Below are 10000 nucleotides of genomic sequence, written 5' to 3'. Positions count from 1 at the left end.
TGAGCTTCTCACCTATCAAAGAAGGAAAATTGTTATATCGGCTCTTGTGTCCACAGTCTTTGTCTTTAGGTCTAATAGCTACTAATAGCTTGCAGGGGAAAGGGATGATCCGCTGTGGCAACCCGAACAGGAGCAGCCAAAAGTAGTAGTAGTAGATTACTAAAGCTTTTGAATATAAATTAAGCTTGAAACTAAAATTGTTTAGGAAATGAAGAGTTTTGCTGCATGGGTCAACTTTCTTCTCAAGGAGAGTCTGATACAGAACCTGCTGCTGATGGAGGTGCAGCTGATGCCCCTATCAGGCCATCAGTATCACCATCCACTTTACTCCAACTTGTGATTAAAACTCATGCTCAAAACTCATGATATCTAAACTACTCCACCTGGTAGTGCTGCCCACCCTCCACCCAAGTCGGGACTAGTCACTTTTTTTCTGAGAGAGGAAAAAAGTAGTGCTGGACCCAAAAATTCAACTATTCAGATATTTGTTTGTTGGGTAGGTATTCGGTTTTCAGCTTCGGGATTCGGATATATTCGTTTTTTTTTTTGTTTTTTTTTTTGTGCTAAATGTAGGCTATCAAAGGCGAGCCACAAAAATAAATTTTGTCAACACATTTAATAATAATTGTATTTAATAATAATAAATTTATTTATTTAGCACTTGTCTAAAATAATGCCACAAGCTGCTTCACAAAAAAAAAAAAACAGACAAGGCAAACAGTAAGACCAAACAAGTAAGAGCAAAAACAAAAAACAGCAAATATCAAACATTTGTTTATTTCTGAGTGATTTCTGATTTCTTTGTCAAAAAAATGTCAGAGTAGGCGTCTGGGTGGCGTGGCGGTCTATTCCGTTGCTACCAACACGGGGATCGGCGGTTCAAATCCCCGTGTTACCTCCGGCTTGGTCGGGCGTCCCAACATACACAATTTGGCCGTGTCTGTGGGTGGGAAGCCGGATGTGGGTATGTGTCCTGGTCGCTCGGGGGTGCCTGTTCGGGGGGAGGGGGGATGTCCCCCTGGCGAAACTCCTCACTGTCAGGTGACAAGAAGCAGCTGGCGACTCCACGTGTATCGGAGGAGGCATGTGGTGGTCTGCAGCCCTCCCCAGCTCGGAAGGGTGGGGTAATTGGCCAGATACAATTGGGGGAAAGGGGGGGACCCCCCCCCCAAAAAATAAAAATGTCAGAGTATTACACTGTTAAGCCTGCTGTTATGGCTGTCTCGTTAAAAGTATTGTTATAACAGAAATATGTGTGTTTTGTACCTTTTGTTTGACTCCTGTTAGGTTCAGGTTGTAAAACGTTATAGACTTTAACTGACTGAATCTGGAGCTGGAGTTGGCCCCGCCCACTGCTCCTCATATAGGAAGGGCTAAATGCAGAGAACACATTTCCTTTCAATGTATGCGAGTACTGAGAAATGACAATAAAGAAATTGTAAATAATAGAAATCTTATAAATAGAAATCTTAAATTTGTTGGTGCTAATAGGCTGTTTCTGCACTTGTGTTTCGCAGCGCTTTGTTGCGCATTGTCTCAGATCCGGAGGGTTTTTTTATGAGCATTTATGCAGGTCTATAATTTATCCATGATAAGAAAAATTGTCACAAGCTGTTGTTATGTCACAAAAAGTGCATAGATATGACCTCCATCCATCCATCCATCCATCCATCCATTATCTGAACCACTTTTTCTGCTCTCAGGGACGGGGGGATGCTGGAGCCTATCCCAGTAGACATTGGGCGGCAGGTGGGGAGACACCCTGGACAGGCCACCAGGCCATCACAGGGCTGACCTCGTTCAACCAAATCCCTCAGGATTACAAACATGCATAAAACACACCAAACCTTCTGGAAAATGTTTTTTTTTACTAACAAATAACAATAAACAGCAATACTGTAGAACAACAGAATCCTTAACAATTAATGCCTTTAATTAAACCGAAAGATCCCTTTTGTGATTTGCACCAATATCCAAAAACGGCGCACTGCTCCGGTTCAGATGAGGCAGCCCATTCCTGCCCATCAAACCCCTGCAGGTCTCCCAAACAATGCCCACAAGAGCGTTGTAGTCTCTAAGTAGAAAGTGGCCACCATTTCCACGAAAGCTGAAAAATCTAAATTGCTGTTGGGTGTGTTTGCACAAGCAAATTAAGAGTTTTCCTCTCTGCAGCTTGTTGCATTGAAGTTAACCCTGCTCTTCACCCGGTAAAAGTGACTGTCACACGTCCTGCCTGTGGGTCGTGTGTTTCTTGCCTTTAAGAACATCTAAGTAGGAAACGGAACACCCCTGTTAAGGAGTTTGGCTCCAGAGCCCACTATTTCCACAGTGGTCAGCCCAACTATATCCGGTTGGTATTTCTTCAATTTAACAATCTCAGACTCCTTCACCCCCATTAAGTTTAGGTTCCATGTTCCAAGACCTAGTAGTTTCAGTTACCAAGGTCTGACCATCTCCAACCTTTTCCCTGTGCCAATGGGCATTACATCTGACATCATCCTGGCATCTTACTGGTCAGCTCAGAAGACAATAATGCCATATTGCTTGTTTTTGCTTAGCCAAGCTACAGGTCTCACCTGACCACCAGGGGCTCTGCAGTGATAGCCTGTTGTTGGCCAGGCTCCAGAGGTGGACCTCAGTAGGCCTGCTAATGCAAAGCTCCATTCATTCTTTCTTTTTGGAGTTATCATAAGGGGTCTTGGTGAACCTTTATCTGGCCCAGTATCTGAGACCAGTTTGTTACAAGTGACTGCACACAGGGGGAAAAGACTCCCATAGAGCTGGGTTTATTATCAATATATTGTCAATATTGTGATATGAGACAAGCTATTGGCTAGGATTTTGGCTATCATAACATCCAATATGACTTAAATTCCGTGGTCTTAAAGGCTGCATTACAGGAAAGGGATATAATTTTCTGAACTTACTACACTTTTAGCTGAGTAAAATTAATAATGAATGCCTCTGCTTACTTGGTAATCATAGCCACAATTCTAATGATCATTTTCTTGTGTAAATATCTCATGAAGGCACCAATCGTTATCCACAAAATATGGTCACATTATTGATATCAAAATGTCAATCAAAGATATTGTGACATTTAATTTTTTCAATATCGCACAGCCCTGGCTTCCCAACAGCATAGTTCTTGGGGTCAATCCAACTCACACAAAAAAAAGGCGGCACAGTGGCGCAGTGGTTAGTGCTGTGGCCTCACAGCAAGAAGGTCCTGGGTCCGACCCCCGGGGTTGTCCAATCTTGGGGACCATCCCAGGTCGTCCTCTGTGTGGAGTTAGCATGTTCTCCCTGTGTCTGCGGTGGGTTTTCTCCGGGTGCTCCGGTTTCTTCCCACCATCAAAAAGACACCCATCCATCCATCCATCCATCCATCCATTATCCAAGCCGCTTATCCCAATTGGGGTCACAGGATGCTGGAGCCTATCCAGTAGTCATTGGGTGACAGGTGGGGAGACACCCTGGACTGGCCGCCAGGCCTTCACAGGGCCGACACATCCACACCTAGGTACAATTTAGTATGGCCGATTCACCTGACCTACATGTCTTTGAACTGTGGGAATTTCTAGAACACGTGTTTGAAATTCAGATCTCACAGAAACTCCCAGCTTCCTGTATGGGAAGTTGGAGAGCCTTCATGCACGCAAGCACCCGTCTCGACAGCATCGAGGTATTTATGAGAAAGGTGGGGTTACTAGGAGTGTATGAACGTGAGAAAGAGAGAGCGAGACATGCATGTTAGGGTTAGTACTCCTGTCTGTGCCCCTGACCGAGGCATGGCAAGACGAACTGGAGTTGGTCCCCAGGCACTGCACAGCGGCTGCCCACTGCTCCTAGCTACACAGCTAGGATGGGTTAAATTCAGAGGAAGAATTACCCCACGGGGATTAATAGTATAAAAAAAACAAACCCTCCAACATCGCAAGTTTGTGACTCAAGGAGAGTGAACAAAGGTTCCATTCACCCTTCGCATCTGTGTATGTGAACTTTAAGGTTTGCTGTGTCTTTAAATATCATCATAACTTCTATACTTTTGTGAATTTGTCGATTTAGCTTTTCAATGACATCAGTGATTATTTTATAGTTTCATTACCCACTCATACTTAATGATCTGAGCGAGTAAAAACGATAGGATAAAATAGCCTGAGCTGTTTTCGACATGTGTTTCCAGATGGAGAAGGTTGAGGAGGACCTGATTCGCTCCAAGTCCCTCAGAGAGAAACAGTCCAAGGAGTTCTCCCAACAACTGGATGTGCTCAGACAGAAATATGAGCAACAGGTGTGTGTGTGTGTGTGTCTGTCTGTCTGTCTGTCTGTCTGTCTGTCTGTCTGTCTGTCTGTCTGTCTGTCTGTCTGTCTGTCTGTCTACATTGTGTGCCTGTCTGCTGTATGTGTGTCTATGTGTGAGGGAGTCACAGTTCCTTGCTCCTGGGTAGATGGAACAGCCAGAAAAAACTCCTCTTCCTGATTTCATTTACAGCCGTCATCACCTCCATAATCATTCTCTATTTTCCCCCATTATCAGCAAACACTTGGCCTGTCGGAGGCAGCCACGGGTTCCTGACTCCATTTGGAATATTATGTTATTTCACCCCATCTGTTCCACCTGATTAATTCCTCATGATAAGGGACATGCTTTAGATTAAGCTTAGATTGGGGCCTCAATACACATCTAAAATCTTCTCCGCTGAAAACTGTAATGCAGTCTTTGTGGCAGGCCCTTATCAGCCCATCTTCATCACTCTCCCCTGATCACCAATCACTTTTGCTTCTCATTCAAACTGAACTCGCTGATGGGGGACAGTTTTTACAAAGTATCCAATTCAATTAATTTGCAGGAAATTAATGGACATTATCTGAGATAAGTTTGATTTTTTTTTTTTTTTTTTTTTTTTGGAGGTAGAAGCTTAAAGACATGGAGCGTAGTTTTAATCTGTTACAGCGCTACATGAATACATGCTGTAAATACAGGAAGTCCCCGGGTTACGAACGAGTTCCGTTTCTGAGTCTGTTCTTATGTCGAATCTGTATGTAAGTCAGAACTGTTACGTACAGTTCACGTCTAGCATCAATTAGTCAAATGTCTGTCTTAGTACATATATAGTATATATTTTACCTGAAACATCATAAATATAATAATGCCGTAATAAACATAACTGCAGTACAGTATTTATAATTGAGAGAGAGAGACAATGTGTGTATAGATATAAAAAGCTTTAAAGAAACATGTCTTACATTTCAAACTCCCCACCTGCCACTGTGCTGGAGCGGGTCGCGTCTGGTGGGCGCCGGCCGTTTGACGCCAGAAACGAGAGCCCACTCGGGGCTCGCCTTCCCGCCTCGCCGGGTAAGTGAAAAAACGATGAGCGTCTCACCTCTCTCTGAACGCTTTATTATTTCCACTTTGGTTTCAGTTGTGATCGTTTTCCTTTTCTTCGATGCATCGTCATCACTTGCATCAGATTTACGCCTTGAAGCCGTGGTTACGAGGGTAAACACATGGAAAATTTAAGCGAAAACACAACGCACACAACAATGTTTACACTATTCGACTTAAATTCAAACCGCCTAAAACACGCAGTGTTTTGAGCGTCGTGCAGAGTAGTCCGTCTGTTCGTTAGTACGAACCATTGTGTGTAACTCGATTTTTTAAGATAAGAGGCTTTATGGAGGTTCGTTTGTAAGTACGGGAGTTCGAATGTCGGGTGTTCGTAACCCGGGGACTACCTGTTCTGCAGACGATGATGGTAAAAAAAAAAGTGAAATTTAATGTTGTCTTACCTTTTCAGTTGAGTTTCCAATCAGGATTACTCAATTTAGGCGTCCGGGTGGCGTGGCGGTCTATTCCGTTGCCTACCAACATGGGGACAGCGGTTCGAATCCCCGTGTTACCTCCGGCTTGGTCGGGTGTCCCTACAGACAAAATTGGCCGTGTCTACGGGAGGGAAGCCGGATGTGGGTATGTGTCCTGGTTGCTGCACTAGCGCCTCCTCTGGTCAGTCGGGGCACATGTTTTGGGGGGGTGGACTGGGGGGAATAGCGTGATCCTCCCACATGCTATATCCTCCTGGTGAAACTCCTCACTGTCAGGTGAAAAGAAGCAGCTGGCGACTCCACATGTATGGGAGGAGGCATGTGGTAGTCTGCAGCCCTCCGCGGGTTGGCAGAGGGGCTGGAGCAGCGGCCGGGGCGGCTCAGAAGAGTGGGGTAATTGAAGAATGCAGAGAAAGTTAAGTCTCTTTCCTCATGACTCGAGCATGTGCTGCTATTTCAGCCCCTACATGCCACAGCATTAACATGTGTAGCATCTCTATTTCCCATCTGTAACCGAGGCGCCGTTGATTTCTTGAGGCTGCTTTTCGAAACCCAACTAGCCCTCAACCTGCCGGTTAATAAGCACGACCGTGCTCATTTCCAACGCAGATGGACTTCAGCTGCGTGTCAATTGCTGCAGATGGCTGTGAGCATCGCACATGAGGGCGGTGTTTGTACTGAGCAAAGAAGTGGACTTCCATTACGGATTTGGTCTGTGGTTGGATAGGTTTTTGTTTTGTAGTAATAACGGTCTTTATGGGTAGAATCCTGATTAGGACGTAGTGGGGTAGGGTGTGTACGTTCTGTTCCCCTGAAATATGTTTGAAATGTCCACCATAACGAAGGTTGCAAATGCAGCCTTTCAGACAACGGTATGCGGACTCATTATCATAATAATGAGATTGAGATGTTGGCTGCAGCAATAAACACTTTTTCTTTTCTTTTTTTTTGAGAAAGGCTTTTTCATCTTCCCTTTAATGATCCAGTAACCGGCTGACATACTCTTCCTGAAAACTGATACGTTTTCACTTCATTTGGGAAATAGGAATGCCATCAAAGAGTCGGGGGGGGGGGGGGGGACGGTCCCGGTCAAGGTAATCAGCTGCAGCTATAGCGAGGGAAGGATGCCAAGAAGAACCATTTGATAGCTGAAGCCATGTAAATTGGTTCAGCAGCACGGCAGAGGGGTGCGAGGCTTTTGTCTTTCAGATAAAGACATGCGAAGATGAAGGCTCTTTGTGTGCTGATGTGATAAATGAGGTGATGCTGATGACACTGACTTTACAGATAGAGTGCTCTGGGGACAAAGAGTGAGTGTGTGTGTGTGTGTGTGTGTGTGTACATGTGTGTGTTTGCCCTTGTTCTTTGCGTGCGGAGGTACGATGGCAAACACTTTGTGTGTACTCGCTCACCCATGCCCGCGTGTGTGTATTGTTTGTGCGCGTTGTGTGTCTCCCCACTCTAGAGAGATTGGTGTCTCTGTGTCACAGGGTTCAAGTTTGTCCATTCAGCCGGTCACAAAGCAGCATTCCTTGGGGGCGGCTTCAATGAGACTTTAAAAGGGGAACTATGTATGGAGGAGTTGTTTCCCCGTGACCCTTTCAGCCGCAGGACGTCATGGCGTCAAGAGCCCGAGCCCTGCTCTTTGACATTAGACTGACGTAGGAAGGTCAAAAGGCTGGTATAGACACAGTCATGAGCTTGGTGCTCAAGGGAAGCTCTAATCCAGCCCTAGTTTTCAGATGTTGTGCTCACACACAGAGGTCTAGGTCATAGACATTCAAGTGTGTGAGCATGGACAGACACACACACTCACATACCATGGCACCCTATACTTGTGGGGACCCCTCGTTGACTACATTCATTCCCTAGCCCTTAACCATCATACCTACATGCCTTAATTTCAACCCTTACCCTAACCTTAACCTAATCCTAATGCTAACCTTAACCCTAAAACAAAGTCCCAACCCTGATATAGACCCTTTTGCTCATGGGGACCCATAAAATGTCCCCCCACAAGGTAGGTAGTTTCAGGTTTTTCTATCCTATCCAAATGTCCCCATTAGGAAAGAAAAACCTGGTACCCACGCACGCTCTTACCCACCAGCCCTAATGCCCATCTCTCAATGCTTCATACCCTGCTGTGAGGAATGAGTGTTTTCTCCTTCTCTTGCATCTTGCCTGCCTTTACTCCCGTTTCACACCCACTCCAGCCTCCCCTGCTGAGAAAAGACGGGGCTTCTGTCCCCCTTCCCCCCCCCCTTCTCCCCTCCTCCTTCCCAAAGATTTCAGATATCCCCCCTGGGGTTGTTTGAAGCCCATTACTTCACTGTCCCGTCTGACTGTGTTTAACACGTACTCACTCAGTAACACACTCGGGACGTTTCTGTCTGGGCTGACAGGAGCCATGCTGTGCCGGAACACCTGGACCGCTCTCTATGTTTGGCACCACGCTGTGCTGTAACTGCCTCAGCCTTCCCTCATAACCGCCATGCCGGTCCCTTTAAGAGCCGCAGCACCCAGCATCCTCCACTGCACGCTGGCGCTGCGTGATGTCACAACAAGGCTCCTTGCTGGGTCTCTCTCTCCTCTCCTCTCGTCTCCGCCTTGCTTTTTTGCTGTTTTTTTTTTTTCTTCTTCTTCCCAAAGTGGATTTACCCTGACCATATCTACATCCTCATTTCACCTCTCACATCCTGGTTGCTCCAAAAACCCATGCCCCGAGAGTCTCAAACCGGAGCGAACAGTAAGCCAGGACGTCCTTTCCCTGTTCACTGTTACTGCCGTCGCTGCATGTCCTGCTGTGGAGTTCTCTTAGCAGTTGCCTGCTTGTCAGTCTACCAGTCAATGTTGTGACTTAGCTGGGGGGATGAATCCGACCCACCCTGCGTGACCATGTATTGTGGCTGTGGACCCGATTTGTCTATGTTATGACAATAAATGGCAAGTAAAGTACAGAAGAAGAACGCTATGTGGAAGTTACGTTAGACAAGGTGAACAGCTCTGATGACAGTGTGTGGAAGATGTAGACTACAGCCACAGTTTTGCTTGCGTTCTCAAGCTACATCGTGTTTTCCTGATTTTGTTTGGAGACAAAACGGCTTAGCAGTGCAGTGTGTTTTGTGTGACATTGTAAATGCAACATTGAACATGCAGTGATGTACAAAATCTTACTGCTTTATTCAGCCATTGTATTTATAAAATGTCCCATAAGCTGAAGGGTAAATGCTTATCTGCCAAATGGAAGTGTTTATTGTGGCCTTCCTCGCGATGCTGAGGAGGGAAGCCGGCTTCCTGTAGATAGCCCTCCATTCATCACCTGCTCTGAATAGCATACAGCATCTGGGGATAGAGCTGGGAATAGGGCAGGGACTAGGGGTAGAAGCTCAGGATCTCTGCATCTCTGGCAGGCCAGGTAGGGTGCCGTCAAGCACAATGTGCAGGGGGATTAGCTTCAAAGCTGAGAGGGGAGTGGGCCCCGGGCTCCTGCTGTCCTCTCAGGGCTCCGGCTGAGGCTGCACGGCAGGATGGGGATGGGGGTCACTAGTCCCCCCGCCATGGGGGAGTGGGAATGGAACAGAGCCTGGGAACGGCTTGTGGCTCAGGGCTGGGAGCTCCACTGCCAAAGCTCACCTCACAGCAGGTGACTCCGCTCACAGCCACGCGGGGATACAGCCCCGCCTCAGCTGACAGGATGATTTAGCCCTGAAAAAATCGAGGCTTTGCATTCCATTAGAAGCATTTTGTTTTGCTCTACTGTATTGTGTGTGGCTGACTGAAACTCCAATGAGAGATGACTGTGTGTTTTAGCATCGCATCCCTGCTGATTGGTGCCTGTACTGCAGCGCTGTTCTCTGACTCAGTGTCCTTCATTAACAGGATAAACCCAAATGATGGCAGGAATTGCTGGAAAATGCACCGCCTGTAGAGCTTAATCCCATAAATTGTGAAAGCATGAAAATCGATATTGATTCATAAATGGCAACTTTGTGTGGCGGAATTAATTCCCGGGCTTGGATATTCTGCGTTAGTCCGTCAGAGAAAATGGGATTACAGGTGAAAGCGGCAGGTTTCTTTTTGCTCTTAATTAATTTTTCCCTCTCTACTCCCGAAAGTTTCTGCCACCCACTCCTCCCTCTCTTCTTGTTTTCTTATTTTGGCGTATAGTGGT

General features: G+C 46.2%; 1 protein-coding gene across 1 annotated transcript in view; it reads left to right on the top strand.

Annotated features, from left to right (window-relative positions):
* Positions 1 to 10000, top strand: part of cep112 (centrosomal protein 112) — a 150852-nt gene that overhangs the window by 73719 nt on the left and 67133 nt on the right. The window contains exons 18-19 of the mRNA XM_056288467.1: positions 4187 to 4294; positions 8479 to 8575. Coding sequence (XP_056144442.1) covers positions 4187 to 4294; positions 8479 to 8575 — 205 coding nt within the window. The remainder of the gene's footprint in view (positions 1 to 4186; positions 4295 to 8478; positions 8576 to 10000) is intronic.

Source organism: Lampris incognitus, chromosome 10, assembly GCF_029633865.1.
Source record: "Lampris incognitus isolate fLamInc1 chromosome 10, fLamInc1.hap2, whole genome shotgun sequence".
Taxonomy (NCBI): Eukaryota; Metazoa; Chordata; class Actinopteri; order Lampriformes; family Lampridae; genus Lampris; species Lampris incognitus.
This window is presented reverse-complemented; position numbering and strand designations above follow the sequence as displayed.